General features: G+C 41.8%; 1 protein-coding gene across 1 annotated transcript in view; it reads left to right on the top strand.

The window, feature by feature from the left end:
• The window catches only part of LOC139563524 (phosphatidylinositol 4-phosphate 3-kinase C2 domain-containing subunit beta-like), a 65941-nt gene that overhangs the window by 37631 nt on the left and 13044 nt on the right, over window positions 1-15266 (top strand). The window contains exons 16-19 of the mRNA XM_071382248.1: window positions 2546-2734; window positions 8522-8615; window positions 8757-8851; window positions 12007-12295. Coding sequence (XP_071238349.1) covers window positions 2546-2734; window positions 8522-8615; window positions 8757-8851; window positions 12007-12295 — 667 coding nt within the window. The remainder of the gene's footprint in view (window positions 1-2545; window positions 2735-8521; window positions 8616-8756; window positions 8852-12006; window positions 12296-15266) is intronic.

Consider the following 15266-nt stretch of genomic DNA (forward strand, 5'->3'; position numbering starts at 1 on the left):
AGGTCCAGAAGAGGAAAATCAGCCCAAGATCTTGACATTCTCACCACCATCCTTGACTGTTGGGATAAGGTTATTTTGGTAGTAGGCAGTGTTGGCTTTTTGCCAAACATAGCGGTGTTGATTCTGACCAAAAATGTCTAGATGTTATGTTTGGGTTGGCTTTTACCTGATTTATTATTGGGGATATTTTGGAAGGGCGTCCACTTCTAGGCTAAGTTGCTGTCATGTTAAGTGCTCTCCATTTGTAAATGACTTGCCTCGCAGTGGACTCATGGAGCTCAAATCCTTTTGAGATGATTTTATTGCCTTCCCCAGACTGATGTGCTCTCACTACCCTTGTCCCGATGTCCTCTGAGATCTCCTTTCCTCTCGGCATGGTGTGCTTTGCATTCAGGTTTCTTATCTGTATTTATGAGAGTCCCGCCCAAACTCTTTACTAATGATCTCTCCTTTCATTGGGTCATTTGGTACCCAATTATTTACACACCTGATTCTACTCACCTACTTGATTTAACCAATGGAACTTGGGGCTCACTTATTTTTGCACCACTTTTTTATTTTATTTTTCTATTACACACATGATTTCCTTTTCACCAAAATATGGTATTGGTAAATATAAACCTGTAATGTCAGATCAAAAAGACTGGATCTGATTAAATGAAGATTTCATGGTAAAAACAAAAAAATATCTCATTTCAGCAGGGGTCCACATACTTTCAAGCAGCACTGTATGGGCAGTGGGATGCACTGGGAATGGTATTGGGGGAGGGAGGGAAGAGGGGGTCCAGTTGATGAGTGATGTCATAGCAGCAGCTGGTGGTGAATCCTCCCCAGATGATATTATACCCCCTCTCTCCTCCCCCCTCTTGTCTCACCATCCCCCTCTCCTCTTTTGTCCCATGTGTGTGTGTGTGTTTGCGTGTGTGCACCATTTACAAAAGAGATGAAAAGGTCACTGAATATTAATCAGACCGGTGATCTGAATTCCTAAGAGAGGTAGAAAGAAACTAGGAGTGTTTGTGGAGCTCCACTGGCCTTCTCTGAGGAGTGTGTCGACAACGTTTAACTCAACCCTCCCTGGATATAGAAGGGTGTGTGTCTGTCTGTTTGTATGTGTGTCTATTCACCATATCTCAGTATAATGTTTAGCCCATTAGTGGTTGTCATAGTTTATGATCTGTTTCCTGTTTGTTGTGAGAGAGATAAACAGAACAGTGTTTATCTTGGACCAGAGTGTGTTTTGTTTACTTCCAAGCAGGATCCTTTTTCTGGGGCTTTGGAGCGTGCCTTTAGATGGAAGGAAGATGTGCTCTTACCTGTGTCTGTGTCTTTGTCTCTGTCTGTGTCTTTGTCTCTGTCTGTGTCTGTGTCTCTGTCTGTTTGACGTTCACTTTGAGATGGGTCTCCCTCCCCTCTCTTTACCTCTAAATAACGGAGGCTTTTGACTGGAACGTACAATGTGCACACATTCAGAACTTCAACAAATGACCATTTATGGTCAGGATAAGTTTAATATGACATGGCAACTACCAGCAGATGAAGACGAACGGATACATCAGTGTTGGCAAATTATTCTTTAAAGAACATTCTCTTAAGGTGCAGTGTTTCCAAACAAGTGTACTGGCTTCAGTGCCATCCAGTATCAGGCTCCAAGCAGGAAGTAGATTAGAGGAGCTCATCCAATAGCAACAACTGTTGTCCAGCTGGATCATCCAATCCCAACAATGACACAGTATATTCAGCCAATGTAAACAACCGTACCAAGGAGAACTCATCATACGTTAACAGCCCTCTGCCCTGTGTGTGTCTGCTAGAGCAGTTAGAGAAACCTGTGTGTGTTGATTTAGGCAGAGATTCAAACAAATATGGATTAACGTGTGTGTTGCGTGTGTGTGTGTGATGAGAATGAATGTACTCACTGACATTTTAGTTGTCAGTTGACATTTTCACGGTTTCTCCACGAGGTACATCTACTGTTTATTCTCCCTTACCCCAGTCACTGTATCTGTCTTTATCGTTCTTCCTCTACCTTTTGTCTCTCCTCTACTCCCTCTCTCCATCTGTCCCCCGATCCCTTACACACCCGCTCCGATCAGTCTCTTTTTGTCTTTGGTTCATGCCCGTTTTCAAATTCAGCTCGATAGTTTTTTTTCGTTGGTGTAACCGCGTTCGAATGAGGGTGGCCAAAGCAAGGAGAAACAGAGTAATGTTATCATGAAGACAGAACATAGACATCATTGATACGTGTTGGCCACATTTATACAAAGGTAATCTATCTTTTCTTTTTTCTTTTTTTTTTTTACAGTGGAAATGGCCATCTAATGCTGCAGTAAACAACACCCCACTCTCTTTCCCTCTTTCTTTTCCTTTCATTGTGAGAAAGTATTCCAAGTATGCATTATTTCACTCCCTCTTCCCCTCTCTACCTTTTACCCTCTCTCCCCCTCCCCCTCTCCACATCCCCCTCTCTTTCTCTCACTCTCAAGCTAAGTATGCATGTAAGGTGTTTATATTTCTCCTCGCTCTCTCCCCTCTATCTGTCCAGGTTGACTCCAGAGGACAAGCGTCTGTTGTGGGAGAAGCGTTCGTTCTGCCAGTCAGAGAGTGGTGCCCTGCCCCTGGTGCTGGCTAGTGCCCCCCGCTGGGAGTGGGCATGTCTGTCAGATATCTATGCCCTGCTCCGCCAGTGGGCATGTCTCAACCACCACGACGCACTGGGCCTTCTGCATGCCACGTAAGGGGACTGTGTGCGCGTGCGTGTGTGTGGTTGCCAGGCAATGGTTTCTGGGGCAGCACTCGCCAGGGAAATAGCCACCTTGGCAACAGTCAGCAGGCAACGGGTCACCAGAAGGCCTGCGGTTGCCATTCGACCTTGTCATGTTGTGTTAGGACTGTGTAAACAACAGACACATTGGCAGTTTGGGGACATGGTCAGAGACGGGAGTGGACCAGACTAGCTTAGAATCCTGTTCTGGAACATAAACACCATGAACTCACCTCAGCAGGGCAACATGCAAAGCATCACATGCATCACTCGCCTTTTAGAATTACAGTTCAAACATGAATGAGGATGTTAGCAATTGATGTTGTTCTTCAATAACACAAACTCCAAAGCAAATCAGGGGGAGAAAAATAGGTTTATTTGAGGTGGACAAATCATAGATGTTTTGCTGGGAGATATATGTTCAGTCTCCCCTGTCCTCAGCTTTTCTCCACCAAACAAAGAAACAGGATGCCACTTATAACCCCCCACCCTAGCCTGAGGTTGACCAATCAGAAGTCCTTGCAGTACAACTGGACCAATGGCCAAATAACAAGTATCCTGCCCCAGACTAAATGTACAGAACGTAGCACACACGTAGCTCTGAGTTCAGGAGTGACAATCCACAGATTCTAAACAGATGTTGAACTGAAACCCAAACTCCTATTAACATTGACAATTCCCTATTGATCGTTAATTCTAGTACTCTCATCCTCTGCATTGTGTATTTATCTGCAAAATATTCATATACTCCCCCTAGATCATTTTAGAAATAAGTATAGTTAAAATGTCTTTTTAGAAAACAACAGAAAGCATGAAAAAATAGACAGAATATAAACATTAGCATTAAGCATAAAATCGTTCACATTAAACACCTTGCATTCCTATAAAACACAAAGGGCATATTTTAAATGCTGTTGCAATAAGACATAGATTTCACACAAAGTTATAGAAAAGAGGTATTAACAGGTGTGTTACCACATCTGAGAGAGCATGGTTCATTACAGCACCGAGGACAGTTACCACGGGCGCATTGACCACAATCATGAGGCTTGGTGTGACGATGAAGACCCTTATGATCCGAACCACATTCTTGTGAACACCACTGACACCCATCTCCAGAAGGACACGGTTGATGAATCTTATGATATTCCCTATCACGTAACCGTCGGATTTTAGCAGACAAACATCGGGGCAATAGCACACTTGATAACCTAGATGAGGATGAGGAAAAATAACCACAGCTCCCACTATTGGAAGTATCATGCTCACCAAAAAACTTCCCCATGTACCAAATGTGGAAGAACCACATGACTAAGCCTAAATCATCTAGATTGTAATCATGATATTTAGCGTCCTCAGTCCTGATCTTTTGGATTAGGTCAGTTATTTCCTCAGAATGATCAGGAATATTTGTACAGCCTCCAGCACCAATAACAGCACATGTACCCCCTTGTGCGGACAGAAGATAATCAAGGGCGAAACGATTTCGCATCGCCCCAGTCCGAATGGCAACCATCTCAGCTGTAACTAACTCAAGACTCTCAACTGTACTATTAGCTAGGGTTTCCAAAGAGTTAGCTATATTAATAACTTCCTGTGCTATTTTAGAAAATCCCTTAAGAGGGAAAAGCAATCGCAAAGAATCTCTCCGTTTCTGTAATCACACGTTTATGACGCTGTGAAAAAAGAGAGTGCACAGAATGTCTTACGTACGACATATCCCAAATAACCCGACCCTAATAACACGACAATAATAACCCGACCCGTGCCACAACTTTGGTAACCAGGAATAGGCGTAGGATCCACAGATAAAGTAAGTCCCAGGAGATATTATACCACGATCGATGATATTACCGAAAGTATTGGCATAAAAAGTAGCCCTAGTGCCATTACTGAGTGTCAATTCAACAGACATTAGACATTCCACAACCTTAGTACTGTCACAAGCAGATAGATAGATCTGTTGTCTGATCACACTCACTCTGTCCTACTTTGACAAACGTGTCCTGGTGCAGTTGAGACAAATTCCGAGAGAATGACCTATTAAACCATAACCACCCAACCGAGGCATGTGTAAGAACTAGGTAAGGTGGTCGCTGATTAGTGTCATTGGTAACTTCAAATGAAGGAAGGTACCTATCACTCCAGGATGTCAGCTCCACCCCCAACTCATCCACATGTTGTTGAATGGACACCAGGAGTCTCAGGCCTCCTTCAGGCCTCCTCCAGCACCTATCTTCAGATCTAGGTACTCTCGCATGTTGATGCGCAACATTCTTACCCCAATTGGTACCAATACGTGTCTTATACCAATTAAGATCCCTCCATATACCCAACATTTCACTCTGGTTAAAAGGAATAGCCCCTAATGGAATACCTGCCCTTGATGTGAATGGTTCGTACGTACAAACCCAGCAACTACTTTGACTACTGTGGCTTAGTGTAGAGAGAGAGCTAGAAACGTATTGACGCCCAAGTGTCCCTCATCCATATCTGTGTCAGAAATGGAAACACAACCCACGTCCTGTATTAGGAGGAAACTCACGAGGAAAATAATTTCAAACGTCTTCCACTTGTCTGCAAGACAACAATGTTCAATCGTCCTATTGTCAAGGTAATCATTCACCAAGTCCTTCAAAAGTGACCAGCTCTTCCTCACTGGTATCAGTCCCACATAGGTAACTATTAGAAACGATGATCTGACAGTCTGCAGGTAGCGAGGAATTCTTCTTCCGTTCCGCTGGTTGCACTTCACCGGTGATCTTGTATCGTTTCAGGTACAGTCAAGGAATATTGCTGCAGCCCCAGACGATAGATTCTCATAACCTGTAACGAAGGAAACAAAAAAAGTGAAAGTAACATGTCCTGGATTGAAGAGAAATTGATATTTCACAGAGATTTCCCTAAGTCAGCATGTCCTGATTTAGGGAAAAAAAGTTGTACATTTCACCTAGATATCCCTATTATGACGACTGCGGTGTACAACATAGAAGCTTATCAGGTTCTGATCATCTTACTATGCTTCTTCACCCGAAGATTGACCCCCGATTGCTAGTCAATCAGTTCTATTCTCCAGGCTCCGCTTTGTCATCAAAATGGACAACCTTGCAATGAATGACATGTATCCATCGTGATTTCCCCAGGACTTTTACTGCTGACCTTGATAAGGACCTTCCCATTTTGGCCCTAATGTCTCTGTCACATATTTTTTTACCATCACCCACTGTCCTGGCACTACGTCATGTCCCCACTCGGGAGGTATTCCCCATTAAAGAGTTGTATGCAATAGTTAAGCATTGTGTCACTCATAAAGTGAACTCCTGTTTTTCTCAAATCTAACGTGCCTGGTATTATCACATTGTCCATTGTAGTAACTACCCATCCTACCTGCCTCACACCTCGCTCCATAATGCTTGAACCGTCTGTGTATAAGATAAACTCAGGTTTTTCCAACGAGTGACTCTATAAACCCGTCAGAGAGCTGATCCAAAACCAACTCAAAACAGTCGTGTTCAAGTCATGTGGTATCTGGAGGAAGCACCAGAGTAGCTGGATTACATGGTCTCTTTTCAACTATACCCATGTCCCATAGATCTTTAATCACTACTTTAGTAGCGTCCATAGCTTCCTTGCTAATGGGATATTGTTTTGTGCAAGGTAGGGCAACACCTGTCAAGCACACTGGTTCCATATCCAAAGTTCCACACTAATTCTTCTTCGTAGTCCAAATAGCATTGTTCTGAACTGTAGAGCCTACATCAATCTTTATTGGACCAATAGAAATTGATAATTGTTTGGTTTGTTTCACATCTGTCTTCGTCTCCCCCCCCCACTCCTGTTGCTCTCATCTTCTTGCCTGTGTACTGAGGACATAGCATATATGTTTTGCATAAGATATGGGCAATACAGTGACTTCAGCACCCGTATCTACAAAAAAAATCTACTGCAAAGTTGTTAACAATCATGTTCACATATATTCCATCCGATTTCATATGTAGACCAGCTGAGATGGGACGTAAGAGGGAGTCTGTTAGTTTCCCTCTACAGCATCCAGCAAACTGCTGCTGAGCCGGAGAGACCTTCTTACATTTTTGCAACAACATTGTGTCGTTAGGGCCCCTGGCCACTTCTCATAAAATCATGTTTTCTTTTCCGACATTCTCGTTGCCAGTGAAACGGAAATCCCGCAATAATAACATACACCAGGTTTCTCATCTACTGTACGAATAATGTTGTTGGTTTCACTCGGAACCTGCACATCTCTGATACCCACGTCTCGTGGATGCTTTAACGTTTTTGACCATTCATCCAACTGTTTTGGAGATGCTGATTTATGTGTGATTACTGTCTCTAGAGGTTTGTCTTTACTTCCTTTTACAGACTGTGTTCTGGTTGGCCTAAGACATAGTTCGTCACTGCTGTCAGAATCTGTTGACTCAGTGCCAGGCAGTGCTGACCAGATGCTTGAAACCTGATCTGCCTTACACAACTCAATGTGAGGATAGATAGATTGGAGAACAGAGAGGCCACAGGTCGGGGTCACGTCTGACTTTTTCACCTGTGTCTCCTGCTGCAATAGGGAATTTCTCCTTTTAAGGTCTTTATTTGTTCACCAAGAGCTTTCAAACGATCCTTTTCTCTCTGCATTGTCATAATATTAACTTCCAACGTTGTATAATATACCAACGTTGTATAATATATATATCTATGTTTATATATTTATTTATCCCCTAATATATATATTTATATAACCCCTTTTGAGGACTCAAACCTCTTCTAGAGCACAAATTGTTTCTGTAGGGCCTGGCTACCCATAACTTATGTTCACCACTAAGAGCTTGTTGAAGGATTACAGTAACCACACGTGTAAAAATTGCTACTTCACTAGCAACTCACTTCTATGCAACAAGAAGGTTTCACAAAAACAGAGGCCTCCAACCTTTTAATAGAGTAACAAAGGACTAAACTCTGTAATAAAACAATGGACTTGAACGCTTATACATCACAGATACATATCACTCATTGCATGCACTATTTTAACCTGATTTGGTTCTTTTTAAATGATATTGGTCTCGACTCACCCAGCAATTCTGCCATAAATCAGGAGTTTAAGAGTTGACTCCCCAAAGTGGGTTGTGCGTAGCCTTCTCTCTTTACTCTGGATCAACACACAGTTGATACGTTTTTCTAGTTGTTGTTCAGACCAAATCATCCGGGTCACGGCACCAAGTGTTAGCAATTGATGTTATTCTTCAATAGTACAAACTCCAAAGCAAATCAGGGGGAGAAAAATAGATTTATTTGAGAAGGACAAATCATAGATGTTATGCTGGGAGCTAGATGTTCAGTCTCCCCTGTCCTCAGCTTTTCTCCACCGAACAAAGAAACAGGATGCCACTTATAACCCCCCGCCCTAGTCTGAGGTTGACCAATCAGAAGTCCTTGCAGTACAACTGGACCAATGGCCAAATAACAAGTATCCTGCCCCAGACTTTGTACGACACACGTAGCTCTGAGTTCAGGAGTGACAATCCACAGATTCTAAACAGATGTTGAACTGAAACCCAAATCCTATTTACATTAACAATTCCCTATTGATTGTTAATTCTAGTACTCTCACCCTCTGCGTTGTGTATTTATCTTCAAAGTATTCTCATAAGGATAAGCCAATGCGTTTGTTGACCTCTCAAATATGTCGTCATTTTGGATTGAAACAATGTAATAATTGAATGCATAATGGATTCAAATGTCTGTCAGCTTCCCTGATCAGGAGCTGAGGCGTACTGCAGTACAGTGGATGGACTCCATCTCTGACCCTGAGCTGCTGGACTTCCTGCCGCAGCTGGTGCAGGTAACACCTTTATAAATGCTTAATGAATGTCTTACGAACACTTCACGGACACCTTATCAAAGGGCTATGTGGAGCTATATCCATATTTCTTACACCTATCCGTTGCATCTTTCTCTAACCATCTCTCTCGCTTTCTCTCAGGCTCTGAAATATGAGTGTTACCTTGATAGCCCGTTGGTACGTTTCCTGCTACGGAGAGCCATAGGGGACATGCGCATTGCACACTACCTCTTCTGGTGAGACCTATTCAGATATCAGCCATACACTCAGCCTTCTCTGTCACACACAACTTGATGTAGGCTCTCACAGACATATACACATGTATACATGACACGTACAGTGCCTTCAGAAAGTATTCACACCCCTTGACTTTTCCCACATTTTTGTTGTGTTACAGACTGAATTTAAAATTGATTAAATTGAGACCGTGTATCACTGTCCTACACGCAATACCCCAAAATGTCAGTGGAATTTTGTTTCTAGAAATCTTTTCAAATTAATAAAAAATGAAAAGCTGAAATGTCTTGAGTCAATAAGTATTCAACCCCTTTGTTATGGCAAGCCTAAATAAGTTCAGGGGTAAAAATGTGTTTAGTAATTTGCATGGACTCACTCTTTGTACAATAATGTTGAACATGATTTTTGAATGACTACCTCATCTCTGTACCCCACACATACAATTATCTGCAAGGTCTCTGTCGAGTAGTGAATTGCTAACACAGATTCATCCACAAACACCAGGGATGTTTTCCAATGCCTCGCAAAGAAGGGCACCGATTGGTAGATGGGTAAAAATAAAATAAGCAGACATTGAATATCCCTTTGAGTTACACTTTGATGGTGTATCAATACACCCAGTAACTACAAAGATGCAGGCGTCCTTCCTAACTCAGTTGCCGGAGAGGAAGGAATCCGCTCAGGGATTTCACCATGAGGCCAATGGTGACTTTAAAACAGTTTCAGAGTTGAATGGATGTGATAGGAGAAAACTGAGGATAGATCAACAACTTTTGAGTTACTCCACAATAATAACCTAATTGACAGAGTAAAAAGAAGGAAGCTTGTACAGAATACAAATATTATAATACTGCAAAATATTTGGCAAAGCGATTAACTTTTTATCCTGAATACAAAGTGTTATGTTTGGGGCAAATACAATACATTACTGAGTACCACTCTCCATATTTTCAAGCATGATGGTGGCTGCATCAGGTTATGGGTATTCTTGTAATCGTTAAGGACTGGGGAGTATTTCAGGATAAAAAATAAACTGAATGGAGCTAAACACATGCAAAATCCTAGAGGAAAACCTGGTTCAGTCTGCTTTCCAGCAGACACTGGGAGATGAATTCACCTTTCAGCAGAACAATAACCTAAAACACAAGGCCAAATCTACATGGGAGTTGCTTACCAAGAAGTCAGTGAATGCTGCGGAGTTACAATTTTGATTTAAATTGATTGAAAATATATGGCACGACCTGAAAAAGGTTGTCTAGCAATGATAAACAACCAATTTGACAGAGCTTGAAGAATTTTGATGAACAATCCAGGTGTGGAAAGCTCTAGAGATTTATTCCCAAAATATATTTTAATCCCAGTTTGTAAAACAACAATGTGGGAAAAGTCAAGGGGTGTTAATACTTGCTGAAGGCACTGTATGTAAATGAGATATTGCTATATTTAAATTTCAATAACTGTGCAAACATTTCCAAAAACATGTATTCTCTTGGTCATTATGGGGTATTGTGTAGATGGGTGAGAAAAAAATTAAGAATCAATTTTGAATTCAGGCTGTAATGTGAAATAACTCAAGTGGTATGAATACTTCCTGAAGGCACTGTACATACAACCACCTCTAATTCACATAGACTTCAGTCATTTCATGACTCACATTCGCTCACAGAAACACCCGCTTAATCATACAGTACTGCACTGGAGCCCATACATGACAATGCAGTAATGTACAACAATATCATTGACACTTTGTATGCATGTTTGTTCTGTTGAAGACATGTCGCCACCTGCTGGACAGATTGGGAAATGCCAGAACAAACTTTATGTAGTATACATTAGGATTTTCAGAATGGATTCTTAAAAATGACTTAACACAATAGCATCAGAACACAAAGTACTCAATTGAATATATTTACACAATATACAGTACCGCACAATGGACCGTAACAGAGAGTTGCAGTCCATTTTAGAATGGGTGGCTAGTAATAAACTAGTCCTGACCATCTCTAAAACTAAGAGTATTGTATTTGGTACAAATCATTCCTTACGTTCTAGACCTCAGCTGAATCTGATAATGAATAATGTGTGGCTGTTGAGCAAGTTGAGGAGACCAAATTATTTGGTTTTACCTTGGATTGTAAACTGTCATGGTCAAAACATATTGATTCAATGGTTTTAAAGACGGGAAGAGTTCTGTCCGTGATAAAGAGATGCTTTGCTTTCTTGACACCACGCTCCACAAAGCAAGTCCTACAAGCTCTAGTTTTATCTTGATTATTGCTCAGTTATATGGTCAGGTGCTGCAAAGAATGACCTAGAAAAAACTGCAGTCGTCCCAGAACAGAGCGGCACATCTTACTCTTCACTGTAAGCAGAGGGCTAATAATATGCATGCCGGTCTCGCTTGGCTAAAAGTAGAGGAGAGACTGACTGCATCATTTTGGGATTTTATACGAAACATTGTGTTAAATTCCAAATAGTTTGTAATGTCAAATTATACACAGCACTGACAGACACCCTTACCCCACCAGGCATGCCACCAGGGGTCTTTTCACAGTCCCCAAATCCAAAACAAATTCAAGAGAACATACAGTATTATATAGAGCCATGATTGCATGGAACTCCCATCTCAGATTGCTCAAGTGATCAGCAAACCTGGTTTAAAAAACAGATAAAGCAACACCTCACGGCACAACGCCTCTCCCCCATTGGACCTAGATATTGTGTGTATGTACTGATATGTAGACTATGTGTGACGTTTGAAATGTATGTAGTTCTGTTCTCGAGCTGTTCTTGTCTATTAGTACAGAACATTATGTCATGTTTCATGTTTTGTGTGGACCCCAGGAAGAGTAGCTGCTGCTATCACAACAGCTACTGGGGATCCTAATAAAATACTAGTACCAAGTATGACCAATAGCCAGGTAGATATTGTCCCTTTGGAGTACTTCAGAAATGCGTTCTTCTTTCCTACATTACTTTAAGAATACAGACCTGAATTGTTTGAATTTGTGAAAATGATATGGTAACATTACTTTTACCACCCGATCATTTATAGATCTGTGCTTGCCTCAAGGAAACAAGGAAGGATGGATACACGGCAATTGTTATAAAACAGTTTCTTTACGTGTTTTGAACCTCTCTCTCACTCTCCCAGGTTGTTGAAGGACACTCTGCAGGACAGTCAGTTCAGTGGGAGGTACCAGCACCTGTTAGCAGGCCTGCTGTGCTGTGTGGGTCGGGGTCTCAGGGAGGAGTTTGACAGACAGTGCTGGCTGGTCACCATCCTGGCTAAAGTAGCCCAACGTGTCCGGGACGCCTCTCCCTCCAGCAGACAGGCCATCCTTCGGGAGGGACTGGAGGAGGTCAGGCAGTTCTTCTCAGTCAGTAGCAGCTGCCGTCTCCCCCTCAACCCTGGCATGCTGGTCAAAGCCATCAACATACAGGTACGTGTTTTTTTATTTTTTATTTAACATTTATTTTGACAGGGAGTCAATGCTGAGACCGAGGTCTGTTTTCCAGATGCACCACAATACACATCAAAATACAATAAACCCATTAAACTACACATTCATATACACAATGGAATGCACATTATTATACCTGGGTGCCACAGGGTTCAATTCTTGGGCCGACTCTCTTCTCTGTATACGTCAATGATGTCGCTCTTGCTGCTGGTGAGTCTCTGATCCACCTCTAAGCAGACGACACCATTCTGTATACATCTGGCCCTTCTTTTGACACTGTGTTAACAAACCTCCAGACGAGTTTCAATGCCATACAACTCTCCTTCCGTGGCCTCCAACTGCTCTTAAATACAAGTAAAACTAAATGCATGCTCTTCAACCGATCGCTACCTGCCCGCCCGTCCAGCATCACTACTCTGGACGGTTCTGACTTAGAATATGTGGACAACTACAAATACCTAGGTGTCTTGTTAGACTGTAAACTCTCCTTCCAGACTCGCATCCAACATCTCCAATCCAAAGTTAAATCTAGAATTGGCTTCCTATTTCGCAACAAAGCATCTTTCACTCATGCTGCCAAACATACCCTCGTAAAACTGACCATCCTACCGATCCTCGACTTCGGCGATGTCATTTACAAAATAGCCTCCAATACCCTACTCAATAAATTGGATGCAGTCTATCACAGTGCCATCCGTTTTGTCACCAAAGCCCCATATACTACCCACCACTGCGACCTGTACGCTCTCGTTGGCTGGCCCTCGCTTCATACTCGTCGCCAAACCCACACGCTCCAGGTCATCTACAAGACCCTGCTAGGTAAAGTCCCCCCTTATCTCAGCTCGCTGGTCACCATAGCAGCACCCACCTGTAGCACGCGCTCCAGCAGGTATATCTCTCTGGTCACCCCCAAAGCCAATTCCTCCTTTGGCCGCCTCTCCTTCCAGTTCTCTGCTGCCAATGACTGGAACGAACTACAAAAATCTCTGAAACTGGAAACACTTATCTCCCTCACTAGCTTTAAGCACCAGCTGTCAGAGCAGCTCACAGATTACTGCACCTGTACATAGCCCATCTATAATTTAGCCCAAACAACTACCTCTTCCCCTACTGTATTTATTTATTTTGCTCCTTTGCACCCCATTATTTATATTTCTACTTTGCACATTCTTCCACTGTAAATCTACCATTCCAGTGTTTTACTTGTGTTACGTTCCTGACCTGTTTTCCTTGTTTTTGTATGTGTTTAGTTGGTCAGTGCGTGAGTTGGGGTGGGCATTCTATGTTATGTGTGTCTATGTTGGGTTAAATGTGTTGCCTGATATGGTTCTCAATTAGGGGCAGGTGTTTGACGTTTCCTCTGATTGAGAACCATATTAAGGTAGGCTGTTCTCACTGTTTTTTGTGGGTGATTGTGTTCCTGTGTCTGTGTCTGTCGCACCACACGGGACTGTTTCATTTTCGTTCGTTTGGTTAGTCTGTTCCTGTTCGTGCGTTCTTCGTGTTTTATTGTAAGTTCTCATGTTCAGGTCTGTCTACGTCGTTTTGTTGTTTTGTAATCTATTCTAGTGTTCTTCGTGTTTTCGTCTTGTCTTTAATAAATTCATTATGTCTGCATACAACGCTGCGTTTTGGTCCGATCCCTACTCCTTCTCCTCATCCGAGGAGGAGGAATTAGACAGCCGTTACAACTTGCTATATTGTATTTACTTTGCCACCATGGCCTTTTTTTGCCTTTACCTCCCTTATCTCACCTCATTTGCTCATATTGTATATAGACTTATTTTTCTACTGTATTATTGACTGTATGTTTGTTTTACTCCATGTGTAACTCTGTGTTGTTGTATGTGTCGAACTGCTTTGCTTTATCTTGGCCAGGTCGCAATTGTAAATGAGAACTTGTTCTCAACTTGCCTACCTGGTTAAATAAAGGTGAAATAAAAATAAAGAAATACACAAAAAGCTAAACACAATCATAAAAAACTGACACATTTTTCAGTTAAAAGGTCCCCTAACAACTGTCTGAAATGCCCTAGAGGCACCAATTCCTCCTATTTTAAAGTGCATTGTAGATCATTCCACACGTAAGGTGCAAGGAAATTAAAGGCTGATTTACCTAACTCTCTAAACACCAAAGGAGTCTCCAGAGTTAACCAACCCTGTGAACGGGTTTGATAACTTGTCATTTTCAATCTTAACAGTGATGTTAGGTAAGTCGGAAGTTTGTGGAGCAGGGCTTTGTAAACAAAAAGAGCTTGACGATGTGACCTAGGTGACTTCAAAGGCGTTCAGCCAACCTTTTGGTAAAGAATACAGTGATGAGTAATAGAACTGTCTGTGATAAAACGAAGGGCGCTATGAAAACGTAGAGGCACATGCACTTTGATAAATTGTAGCACCATAATCAAGAACCGGTAGAAAGGTTGACTGCACAACCTGCTTCCTGCTAACTAGAGAGAGACAAGACCTGTTTCTGTAAATAAAAAGCACACTAAGTCTTAGTTTCTTAACAAGCTCAGTGGTATGTTTTTTAAAACAATAAATCATTGTCTATCCAAATACCAAGGTGTTTGTATGCAAGGACTCGTTTGATTATAGAACCATCCGATGAGTAAAGATGTAATCCACACTAGACAATCTTACAAGAACTTGAAAACAACATGTATTTAGTTTGAAATCAGTAAGGGCTTCCTGCACAACTGCAAAATGGGACTGTAGCCTTGTCACAGCCAGGTCAGCAGTCGGGGCAATTGCCTATGTAATAGTATCATCCGCATATAAATTACATTTAAAAATGTTAACAGATTAATAGCATTTATATAAATACTGAAAAGAACAGGTCCTAGTATTGACCCCTGCGGAACACCTTTTATGTACTTCAAGAAATTCAAGAAACCTCGTCAATCACAATGGCCTGAGGTATGACACTAAGATAATCATAAAACCATGA

Source organism: Salvelinus alpinus, chromosome 2 (assembly GCF_045679555.1).
Source record: "Salvelinus alpinus chromosome 2, SLU_Salpinus.1, whole genome shotgun sequence".
Classification (NCBI taxonomy): domain Eukaryota; kingdom Metazoa; phylum Chordata; class Actinopteri; order Salmoniformes; family Salmonidae; genus Salvelinus; species Salvelinus alpinus.